This window comes from Diabrotica virgifera, chromosome 2 (genome assembly GCF_917563875.1).
Source record: "Diabrotica virgifera virgifera chromosome 2, PGI_DIABVI_V3a".
Classification (NCBI taxonomy): Eukaryota; Metazoa; Arthropoda; class Insecta; order Coleoptera; family Chrysomelidae; genus Diabrotica; species Diabrotica virgifera.
Genome location: NC_065444.1, coordinates 184083679 through 184096980, shown reverse-complemented (window position 1 = coordinate 184096980; position 13302 = coordinate 184083679). Strand labels below are relative to the sequence as shown.

The 13302-nt window shown below is 33.4% G+C and overlaps 1 protein-coding gene across 1 annotated transcript in view; it reads left to right on the top strand.

Moving 5' to 3' along the window:
* The window catches only part of LOC114331856 (protein tincar), an 841442-nt gene extending 830102 nt beyond the window's left edge, over window positions 1-11340 (top strand). The window contains exons 12-13 of the mRNA XM_050642976.1: window positions 4952-5092; window positions 9636-11340. Of these exons, the coding sequence (XP_050498933.1) occupies window positions 4952-5092; window positions 9636-10337 (843 nt within the window). The 3' untranslated portion in view covers window positions 10338-11340. The remainder of the gene's footprint in view (window positions 1-4951; window positions 5093-9635) is intronic.
* The last annotated feature ends 1962 nt before the right edge of the window (window positions 11341-13302 follow it).

Below are 13302 nucleotides of genomic sequence, written 5' to 3'. Positions count from 1 at the left end.
AGAATAACAATTGACCCCTCAGATGTTCTTTAGATAAGCCTATGTGATTTCCACAAGTTTGTGCTTTAGTTGTAATTCTGTAGATTTGGTGTTTCGTGCCCGTCCGTATCGTGTTTCATTTGTTTGCTGGTTCGTTGTTGTGCGTGGTTGGGGGAGTAGTCCTGAAGCTGTCCGCTTTGATCGACGACAAGCTTACAAGTTATTGTAGTGTTCGGTTTGTTTTTTCTTGTTTTTGCGTCCAGCAACTTTAATTAAAAGACTTTTCATTGATAAAAGTAAAGGATTTAACAAGCAGGTTAATCATTTTTAATTAGTGTTGTTTTATTTGTTTATTTTCGCTTATTTTCGTCTTAATTGAAATACGGTTAATCATTTGATGGATTCTAATTTTTGCTAGACGGTTGTTCCGAGATTTTTTAAATGTATCTAATGTATCTGTTACAGTTCAAGTTGATTATCCAGTTGAAGTTGACTTTTCCTAGTTCGAGTCGACTCAAACGGCTGGTTTTAGTAAAAGTTGATTATAAATATAAAATGAAGATTTTTATTCAACATTTACTTGTAAAAGTAGACTCCAACTAGTTAAAGTATACTCTTCCCAATGCCATTTAGTAAAAGTTGATTCACACAAACAACCGATTCTAGAAATTGAATGTTACTGTATATTATGTTCAAATCGTGATATTTATAGTCCAGCCTGTATCGTCGCCCCCGTTAGGTACATTATTCCAGTTCGATTTTTTTGCACAAACTTACTCAAAAAGAGGTCCTTATAACGAATCCACAGGGTGACAGGTGGTAATGTAATCGAAAAATTGTTTTAACATTTTTTTTTAATTCACAAAAAAAAATTCACTTCGGACATTTTTTACGTCATTAATTTGGGTCATTCGGAGCAAAAGAGGTATTTTGTGATTTTTCTGTAAAATTTATTGTTCTCGAGTTTAAAATTAGAAAAATGTGAAAATAACTATTTTCAAGGCTAATAACTCGGTTAAAAATTATTATTATGAAAGTCAGAAAGTCACGAAATCAAATTTTAACGACCCCCCTACAAGGTACTGAAGAAAAAATATTTTTCATTATTGTATTACTAAGCTGTTAATTTTAATTATTAACAATGAGCGCTAGGAGCGTATTGAGGCGGATGTCAATGTGAGTGCGACTGAGATGCAGCATTGGACGGTCGGAATGGAGGATCTTACTCGCACTCACATTGACGGCCGCCTCAATACGCTTTAAGCGCTCATTGTTGATAATTAAAAATAACAGCTTAGTAATAAAATAATGCCAAAAATTTCTTCAGGATCTTGTAGGGGGACTTTAAACTTTGATTAGGTGACTTTCTGACTTTCATAATAATAGTTTTTAATCGAGTTATTAAGCCTTAAAAATGGCCATTTCGCATTTTTCTAATTTTAAATCGCGTATAACTCGAAAACTATCAATTTTAGAGAAAAATCGTAAGAGACCTTTTTTGCTCCGAATGACCAAAATAATCTAAAAAAATTTGTCCGGATTGAAATACTTAGTTATTTATAAAACAGTTCGTGAAGTATGCTTTTTGCGCACGCACGCGACGTTTAGAGCACGAGCGGGCCGAGTGCTATACATCGCCTAAGTGCGCAAAAAGTACTTCGCGCACAGTTTCATACAATATTTTATCTACCAAAAAACAAATAAAAAAACTGCAACTCTTCGTCACTGGAATACATTCCTATTTTACAATTTTTTAGAACTTTGACAGTTAAAAATTCAAACTTCTGTCAAACCACAAAACTGTCAAAACTTTTTTTGTAATTTATTGCTCACATGTCATCACCATGACAAGGAGAAAGTTAAGGATATTTGATTATATGAAAGTGTGCTAAAAACAGTGCGAAAAAGTAAATCCCATTTAAAATACATTATTACTTCAGGCACACTTTAAACCCTTCATGTACTGCTATCTATATTTAAAATTTTCATACAATAAAAACTTATACATAATATGAGGTAGAGTAGATAAGAATTATTTTTGTCAATTTGGTTAACAAAAATTGGTTAAACAATTTTTCGACCGTGGTACCGCCTGACACTGTGTATTTGTTATAAGGATGTATTTGTTTGAGTAAGTTTGTGCAAAAAAATCGAATCAGAATAATTTACCTAACGGGGGCGACGTTACAGCATGAACTAATAAGTAGTTGAAACGGTAAAAACAAAGAGACGCACACTCATCAAAAATGCACGTGAGATTATACTCATATAAATTGTATAATCTACTTTTACTAACAAGAGTTAGGAAGAGTCAACTTCAACTAGTAAAAGTTGATTTAAATTTTTCAAATCAACTTTTACTGCTCGTTTCAGTTGGAGTTGACTCGAACTAGGAAAAGTCAACTCTAACTGAGAATCAACTTGAACTGTAACATATTTAATAAATAAAAAATTCCACATATTCTTGTATCGTAATGTAACCTCTTTTATTCGATTAACAAGTATAATCCGACAAATTTGCTACGTTACAGATCAACAATAAATAAAAATTAAAAAAAATAACAAAATAAACAACATAGTTTGTCACAATTGAAACAAAAATAACAAAATGATATATTACTTTGAAAACTTTACATATTAAAAGCAACAAAAACAAGTATGGTACTTCAAACGGCAGCAAAGAGGCAAAATGAAGAAATTGGTGGAAAATCAACAAATTAAGAGAGAAATATAGGTTACGCTCATTACAAAAGCTTTGAAAAATAAGTCGATAAAATATTCATAGAAAGTCAAAATATAATAAGTGTAATTCTTCTTTTGATGTGCCTATCTATGACAAATGTTGGTGATCGTCATGGCAATGTTACTTTATCTGTAGCAGCCCGGAAAAGCTGAACACATGTGCTGAACTAGTTTCTGAGGTTCTTTAACCAGGTTCTTCTTCCTGAACCTGGCTTTCCAAATATTTTTCCTTGCAGGATGACTTGTAGGAGGGCACATCTGTATTCATTTCGCATAAGGTGTTACGCTTCTTTCAGACAGTACGATATTTAATAACTCATTGATTAAATGTAAACTTTCACACTACACGATTTAAATAGAAGTCGTACACGACTGTCGTAGTACAACGTCGGGTACACTGCGACAACACGATCTTGGGATCGTGAACGACTGCAGTGTTACAAGTTAGTTTATTCTAGTTTTCACGCTTGTGCGTTGGTTAAAAAAACTCGTGATGTATCATCAATCATTCAGCCCTTTGCATCCAATGCTGGATATAGGCCTCCCCTATTTCCGTCCACTCGCTTCTGCCCTGGGCGCTTTTAATCCAATTTGTGGTCATTCCTTTTATATCGTCCATCCATCGTGTGGGATTTTCTTCCTCTACTGTTTTATCGGCTCTTGGTCTCCACACGAGCAACCTTTTTGTTCATCTCTCATCTATCAGACGTGCCACATGACCGGCCCAGTCCCATTTAAGTTTAGTCCCCTGTCATACAACATCTGTGACTCCTGTTGTCAATCGTAGTTCTTCGTTTGTTATATGGTCCCGCAATGACACACCAATCATCGACCTTTCCATCTTACGTTGAGTAATTCTTAGCTTCTTAGCAGATGAGGTTGTTAAAGGTAGAGTTTCAGCACCATTGGTCATAACTGGCAAAACTCATTAGTTAAAGACTTTCCGTTCCTAAATTGGAAGATCACTTTTGAATACGTCTCTGAGTTTACCATATGCGGCCCAGAAGAGGATAATTCTTCGTTTCAATTCGCATGTTTGATTGTCTCTCGTGATTCGTATTTCATGGCCAAGATATGTGTACTTTTCCGCAAACTCCATTTCGCAGTCATTAATGACAATGTTTTCACTGGGGACCAGGTTTGTCATTATCCTGTCTTAGATATGTTAATTTTTAACCCAACCTGAGAGCACACTTCTTGAAGGTTCTATAACAATATTCTAATATTTTTTAAATTGTCTGTCACGTGATTTATGCTTCGAAGTAAACAGTGCTAGTGAATTTAGATTTTAAAAAATGGATATCGAAATTGTTAACGAGCTTGTTATTAATCTTCTATCAATGCCATAATACCAACACTATTAAAAGCTTTCTTTTTCTTTCATCCATCATACCAGAAAACAGTTCACAGCACAGCACAACTACGGCAGAAATGAAAAAATGATGTGTAAATGCAACCAAACTCTTTTTCACGACACGATCACTGTACGACAACGACAAAATATCATCCGTCTGAAAGAAGCTTTAGTTGTAATTCTGTAGATTTGGTGATTCTGTAGATTCACTAAAGACTAGTGCTTGGTCTTCTAAAGGAAATTTAAATTGATTTGTCACTGCTCAGTAGCTTTTCGGTGAAATTTGGTTTTGTTGAGATTGTTGATCCATGCTTGCTTCGGTGGAGATCATTTTAGAAGAACAGACCTCACCCGCAAGAGGGAGTGCGGCCCTGTCCCCCTATTGGGAACCGACTTCAGTTTTGTCAGTATAAATCGCAATAAAATTGAAAATGTGTTTAAAAATGTTACTGGTATATACAATTGGATATTATAATACAATGAAATATTTTTTGTATGTACCACTTTCACAAAAACTTAACTTGTATAAATAAACTTTTATTATTTATATTTACTTGTTGAAACAATAAACTTTCTGCTAATTGCATTTTGATAACTACCTAGCTCGTCTTCGATACGATGTTAACGGTACGAAGGTTCAAACTCTTCTCGATAAGCCACGATTTGTTTTTCATTATTATTAATATGGAAATATAATTTTTTATTGTGTAGATTTAAATTTTCTTAGATGTGAAAAGCTGTACAGCGGTCGAAGCTTTGATTGAAAATAATGCTTTCTATGTGACGTCTAAAAAACTTTTAAAACATAGTTAAAATACCCTGTAAAGCTTAATTTTGCTCTAACTGTACTAACTTTGCTTTGCTTTCTTACCTTAGCTTCTGGCTTGTGTTCATGATGAACATATAACTTATGCTAGCACCAACCAAGACTTCGATCCTCCGGATAACGCTTATGAAGATAGAAGTCCGTTGCTGGAAGAATCATCTGTTATTGTTCATAATAATTACGAAAGTGTGGTAAGTATAATACTTTTAGGGTCTCAACTTGTATACATTTTCATCACATGACCTTCAACAAACAAGTAGCATAGAAGATAAAGAAATTAAGTTTTCGTAATCTGACGTTCGAAACCTGTAACCTGTTCCACAGTTAAAACTTTCCCTGTTCCAGTGTTTCCGTAGGTACATCAAAGTTTGTCCGACTAGACACCGCACCGTTAAGCTATTAACAAATTTTTAGCTTGCTATTAATCAACTTTTTTTGGTACGCGTTTACTTTTTTTTCAATAATTGTTTGGTCGTCTATCAGTGTGATTTATAATAGCCCTACAAATCTTTTGATATTATTCTTCTTCTTCTTCAGCCTAAAGTAATCCAACAGCGTTTTCTATTTTGCGCCACTTGCTTCCAGTTGTGTCCTTCAACCTTCTTAATGTCATCAGCCCTTCTCATTCGTGGCCTTCCTCTGCTTCTCTTCCTAACCATGGTCTCCATTGTTTTATTTCGTAATTCCATCTTTTGTCCTTCAGTCGGGCATTGTGTATTGCGAAGCTCCATTTTAATTTGGCAGCATGTTCTCCTGCGTCTTTTACTTTGATTTTGCTTCTAATCCATTTGTTTGTTTTTGTGTCTATAAGTCTCATCCCGAGCATTGATCTTTCCATCGCTCTTCGTGCATTTATTATTTTTCCCATATTGGCCTTCGTGAGTGGTGAGATCTTATCTTCTGATATGATTGATAAATTTAATTTTACGCCTCCCTGTTTTTATACTACACTACTCCAAGAAATTAATAGTCCAGGGTAATAAGGTTTTTTCCATGACACTTGAACAGCCAGGGTACTGAAGCGTTTTTTCGACAGGTAATACCTATAAGAGCAAATTGTAACTGTTTCCTGCGTAGGATCTGGCGGCCTTTTTTTATTTATAAACAATTAAGTGTCAAAAAATGGCATATTTCACTTTTTTTCAAATCAATGGAAAACAGGGAAACATGGTTTTTTTAGTACAAATATCTTCGAGATTATGGAAAAAGCTTTAAAGTGACGTATTACAAAGTTTGATATACTCATTTATTGTTAATATAATTGCGAAAAAAGTCGGAATTGCAAAAAAAAATATTTTCGCAATAACTGTTGTAAAAATTAGTGTACAGCTTTGAATATTTTGTCAAATAAGAGATCTTTAGTGCTTAATATGTGGTAAAAATTTCAAAGCGATTCATTTAATTGTTTAAATTTTATTCAAATTGTTTATCCCAGAGAGCATTTTTTTGCAATAACATAAGTCAGAAGAAAATGACGATAGCACCATTCCACAGGTGTCCAAATGAAAGAGCATGAGCTATATTTTCAACTTGGTTTAAAAAAAGTGAATAAAAAATGCATTTACTAGTAATAAATAATTATGCAAAAGTATCGTAAATCTTTCATTATAAAGTTTTTATTTTGTTATATAAGAAATTATACATATTTATTACAATTTTTTATCAATTATGATAGGATAACATTACTTGGTAGTTGTGCACTTAAAACAGGGTAAAATAGTTAATTTTTTTGAAAAAAGTTATTCAAAAAGTTTATATAGAAAAATTGACGATACTTTTGCATAATTATTTATTACTAATAAATGCATTTTTTATTCACTTTTTTAAACCATGTTGAAAATGTAGCTCATGTTCTTTCATTTGACACCTGTGGAATGGTTCTAAGGTAATTTTTTTCTGACTTATGTTATTGCGACAAAAATGCTCACTGGGATAAATAATTTGAATAAAATTTAAACAATTGAATGAATCGCTTTGAAATTTTTATCACATATTAAGCACCAAAGAACCCTCATTTGACCAAAATTTCAAAGCTGTACACTAATTTTTACAACAGTTATTGAGAAAATATTTTTTTTTTGCAATTCCGACCTTTTTTCGCTATTATATTAACAATAAATGAGTATATCAAACTTTGCAATACGTCATTTTAAATCTTTTTCCATAATCTCGAAGATATTTGTACTAAAAAAATCATAAGTTTCACTGTTCTCCGTTGATTTGAAGAAAAAGGGGAAAATGCCATTTTTTGACAGTTCATTGTTTATAAATAAAAATGGCCGACAGATCCTACGCAGGAAATAGTTATAATTTGTTCTTGTAGGTATTACCTGTCGAAAACACGCTTTAGAACCCTGGCTGCTGAAGTGTCACGAACAGGGAATATTTTTGTCTTATTACCCTGGCCTATAACGTATCACCTTAAAAACGGATCATTTTTTATGTCTCGTAAATTTGATGTAAATTATTGTTATTGTATACCGGGTATACCAATCAAGCTGTGATTTTTTCTCATAGTTGTTTTTTAGTCAATACAGGGTGTTTTTAAATAAGTATGACAAACTTTGAGGGGTAATTCTGCATTAAAAAAAAATGACAGTTTGCTTTATACACTTATGTCCGCACCTGCTTCGTTCCCGAGATAGGGGGCGTTGAAATTTTATTTCTTACAAAGTGACGATTTATTTATTGCTCTAAAACCGGTTAAGATATACAAATAAAATTTGGTGGGTTTTAAGAGGTAATTATTGCGTATTTTTTTATATACAATTAGGAATTTTAATTCTTAAAACCCACCAAATTACATTTGCGTATCTCAAGCGGTTTTAGAGCAATAAATAAATCGTCAGTTTGTAAGAAAATTTTCAACGCCCCTATCCCGGAAACGAACATTTGCCGACATACGTTTATAAAGCAAAATGTCATTATTTTTTCATGCAGTATTACCCCTTAAAATTTGCCATACTTGTTTAAAAACAATATGTATTGATGAAAAACAAGGCTAGTTGTTAAAGTACCTAACTTTTTTACCATCCAACATAAGCGAATGAATCAAAAAACAAAATTTTACGAAAATATGAGGCTATTGTTGGGTTTTCAGTTCAGTATTGTATAAATGCTAGAATATTCCACAGGGTGACGCGAACTTTGAGAAAAAATCAGTTTGATTGGTACACCCGGTATACAGTGACAATTTATCTGTTTAGCAACAATATTATTACAGCGACATTGTCAAATTATATGGCTACAACAAGTTAAAAAAAATCAATCACTTAAGTCGGACAACATGTTTAGGAAATTAGAGACATTAAAAATGACCAATTATTAAGGTGATGCGTCGCTAATTTCTTGGAAAAGTGTATATCTCTCTAATTGTGCTCTAATGTTTAATTTGGCTATGGTTCACGATTACTATACGTTTATCAGAATTACATACCTGTTTTTCTCCTTTGTCTTGTGAATACATGACTCTGTTTTTCAATGTGTCTCCAGTAAGTTGTCGTTCCATCATTTTCGTGGTCTTCCCACTGATCGTCTTCCTATTGGAGAACTGTCTCTCGCTATCTATACTACTCTATTTATTGTCATTCGGCTTATGTACTCGTAATCGTCCCATTCTGCTCCTTTGTTTCTTACCAAGTCCTTGATGTCCATCTTACATCTCCGTCGTATATCTGTACTTCTAGCTTTGCCCATCTATATATCTCTACCATCGATTTTTCTAAGATTTTTTTAATCTCTGCTATTTCTAGCATTCTTTTGTCTTGTGTGTGACAGGTCTTGTTCCTGCCGCTTATGTCATTTTGAGTCTGATGACTTTTTTGTAAATTTTGCCTTTAATTTTTTTTTTACGATATTTTTATTTTTTTCATCTTGTTTTATTCGGGGAACCTGCGGCTTTGTTTTTTCTATTCATTTGATCTTCCACTTTTGTTTCCGTCTTCTTTAAGTGCCGTGTGCCGTCTTCCAATCGGAGGTTGGACATCATCATCACTATCTTTACTCTATCTACCGCTGCTCTGAAGAGTTATATTGAACTGTATTTAAATTCCCTTAAATTCTTCAACCATGACACTCTCCTTCTTCTTTTACTCCTTCCAAGCTTTCCGTAGCTAGTTAGTTTGATGCCTAAATGTTTATACTAAATCATTTGTTCTATGATCTGAACCTCCCGCTATATCTTAGTGTATTTGCTGCTATAACCATGCATTTTGTCTTTTTTTTGGGGGACACTAACATGTTAAAATTTCTGGCGGTTATAATTTAGCATTCTTATTATTCCTAGAGATATCTCTCTTGCATACAATAAATGGATAAATTCCTTTAATTTGACTCTGTCAAATATCTTCTTAAGGTCAACGAAATATACATATACCGGTTTGTTGTATTCGTAGATATTGTAGAATTACATTCTTGGGAAGTTATTTTAGCATGATCGACTTGTTTATTTACAGTAGTTTGATAGTTTTCGATACCAATTTTTGTTTATTAAAACCATTTTCAAGTCAGTTTGGTACTAAATATTTTATATTTGGGTGTAATTGCGTTTATTATCCCTATTTATAGTTTCTGTCATCTTTTAACGAACTAAATTTTAGAATTGAGTACAAATAGGTAGGAGTTTACTTTGTTTACTATTATAAACTGTAGAAAGATGGTACAGACATGTTTTAAAACTTTCAATATAAATACCTAAAACTTTTAATTGCAATGAAGTCTATTTTTCTTCTACAGGTACAAATAACCAGTTCAGCACCACGTTGTATTCGACGCGCCGACTCCGGAATCATCCCCCACGAAGAAATTCCAGGAAGATCCGATTCTGTGAGTACAGAAAGCTCACATTCGCCCCCTGATCCTCCTGGAAGTAATCACAGCGAAACTTCTAGTGGAATTCATTCGAACGATAGCGAGCATCATTCACCACCGAAAACCGAAAGCATAATTAACATCACAGAAAATCCAGCCGACAGCCAGGAAAGCACAGTCGTCATACGCAGAAAATCGATCAGGCCGAACAAAACCGACATTATAACACCCGCTATATTGGAAGAGGATCCGTATGGTAGATGCACTAACATGCGCATGACGTCGTTTACGGATAAAACAAACACCCAGTCGTGCTCAGCAACGTTGCCGCATTATCCGACACAACCTGTTCAGAACGTGTATCCGAACTGTTCTACCATGCCTCTTCCACAACATACTACCAACAATGTTCAAGCAGCCAATTTGGTAAACGGAAATAGCTGCAATGTGTATCCGAGACAACACACTACTATACCGACACATCATAACGGCGTCAAGCTGTTGTCTAATCCACACAATCCATACGTTAAAAGACTGCATCCCAAGGTAGGCGAGGGGATAAAATATGAACCAATTTATACTGCTATTAATAGGAAATCCGGCGAATTGTATCACTATACGTCGTAGACAAGGGTAGTAAAAGTGCAGGGAGGGTTAGCCATTGTTCCAGTTCATGCCATGCCGAGATTGATATTGATGAGTACATAAAGAGAATTTATTTTGGAATATTCCCATCACACAATCGAGGGGAAAGTTTTTTGGCATTACATAAATTATTTTCCTTTACGATTACGTATCTCAACATTATTATTTTTACAATATGTATACCATACACAAATATAGTTCTCAAAAAAAAAACATAAATTAAGTAATTTCTTAATCAATTGAAAAAATCTTAAAATTGATAAGTATGTGTTTATATAAATGCAGCACGTAATATCAACCAGCAACGTGAAAAAAATTAGATATTCTTTCTTTATTTTAAAGCTTTTAAATAACATTGTTTTTTGTATTGCTTGGAAGCAGAACAAATCACCAAAAAATTCAACATTATAAGTGATTAGAAGAAAAATTATATTGTTACAAAATATGTGCGTTTCGTGGACAATCTAGAAGACCTGCAAGTCCCTTTCAATAAAATCACGTATTACAGTCAACAATATGGACTCAATATAAATGTAAAGAAGATAAAGCTTATGATCAAGGTCAACTTTACATCAACCAAGCACCTTTAGAAAGAGTTACGCACTACAACTACCTCGGTACCATAATAAATTAATAATGGACCAACATTCACGAGATATGAAAACGCACCGAAAAAACTAGATCCACCTTCAACTGGATTCAAGAACCACAATATCTATCTTGGTATAAAAATAAGTATTCTCCGTCCTTTTTTATGATGTTAAATCGTGGATCTTTAACGAAGATATGTGCAAAAATGGGAAGCATTTGAGATGTGGCTATATCGGAGAATACATAAAATTCCGTGGACTGGCCGAGTCACAAATTAGGAGGTCCGCATAGAAATAAAGAAAAACCGAAAGGTACTAACCACCATCAAATCTCGAAAGCTACAATATTTGGACACAAATTAATCCATATATGCCCCCCTAGAAGCTATCTTACAAGGAAAAATATTTGGAAAGCGAGGTCCAGGAGGCAGTGCCGGATTTAGAGTACTTGCGGCCCTAGGCCAAATTACCCCGAGCGGCCCCCGATAACTTCACGATTATGTAATTTAAGCATAAAGCACATAATATTATTACATAACGTTTATTTTAATTTTACTTTTTAAAATTGGTACAACATTGGTAGGTACTACAAAAAGTACATTGGTAAATCACATTGAACATTTTGACAGGCGACATTTTGCGCCTCTGCCCTTAATTGTTAAAATTAAATAGCATTTGTTTCATCCGGTGGAAAAGTAGATACAGGTGACAGCAAAAGACTAAAAAAAGCCGAGTTGAAAAGACATTATAAGTAAAAGAACAAGCAAAATAATATGAACTGTATAACAGTAATAGGCCACGGTACTGAAAAATAAAAATATTAAGAATACCACAAATAAACTTTAGATCGTTAAATTGTCACATTATTCTCTTATACTGAAAAAAGTCAATGTCATGTTCTTAATTTGGGTAAAGTTGGATTAGTGATTAACATTGACACTCACTCCACTCCATACTCATAATAAATCTCATATCTACACTCTAAACACTCACTTTTCTAGCTTTTTTAGCTGCAAAATCTTTAATCAAATCGTTAAGGGGATGGGTACGTAGTTTCGGCTTTAATGCTATTTAAATGGGATTCATTTTTTTCAAATCCTGAGAAAACTAATAAGTATTTTTGAAAAATTTAAATGTAGAACGAAAGACTACGTTCTTACCGAGGGCAGAAAGTCCCTGAAAACTTCTGTAATGTTTATTTTAATAAGTTACAGGGGTGAAAAACTAAGAGAAAATGTAGTGTGATTTTTAATTTCAAATATCTCGTTCAAAATAAACTTTCTATTTATTCTAAGGGACTTTCAGCCCTCGATAATAATTTAGTCTTTCATTCTGCGTTTAAATTTTAAAAAAATATTTATTACTTTTCTCAAGATTTGAAAAAAATGGACACCATGTCCGTGGTGATATTTTCCAAATCTAACATTCGCTATCTTTGTCATACAACGCACTGAGTCAAATAGAATATGATGACAAGACAGTGACAATTTTAAATATTTGACATGGCATCGGGAATATTTTGAGTTGTTGATTAAATAATATTGATACTGTGTTTGATAAATAATTGATTTAAAACGTGAACTTAATAAAATCTGAATTGTTTGTTATTTATGGACGATCCAAGCAGAGAATTGACCAGGATATATTCTGTGATCCAAGTATTTTGTTGCTAAAGATGTTCACAAATTGTAAGCGTTCCATAGTAACAATATATTATTAAAAAATCACTTTAACACTTTTTCTATTTTCTCGATTGAGTATTAGTTTTTGTTGTACAGTATATAAATTATTACAATCACTGAATACATAATTAGTGAAAAAATAATCATATTTATTAACTGAATTAATAATTTTCCATTATACAAGTAACAGTTATCCAAGAGCATTCAAAATCCATCCCTTTAAAGTTAATGATGACATTGACAAGTAATATTTACATATCCATACCAGTGAGAATTTTACTACACGTAATTTGCCGTGTAAAGACAGAATAGCCGTAAAAATAGGGAGAGCCGTAAAAATAGGGATAGCCGTAAAATATTTGCGTATTATGTACCGATGGCCTTAAAGTCTAAGCCTTGAAAAAGCTCTTAGCATTTGAAACAAAACTAACCAAACTAGACAATCTAGAATCTTCGTCAATTTTTGTTTCTTTTCAACACGCTGAATGATCTTTCTCCAGATGCATTAGATGTCATCATGCATAGTAGAATGCGCAAAGCCGTGTCCATATTCGGACACGGCTTTTTTTACACATTTTTTTACCAAAAAAGTTTTTTTACAAAACGCTGCGGCCCCTTTTGCTTGCGGCCTAGTCGGCCTAGTGGTAAATCCGGCACTGCCAGGAGGAAGAAGAA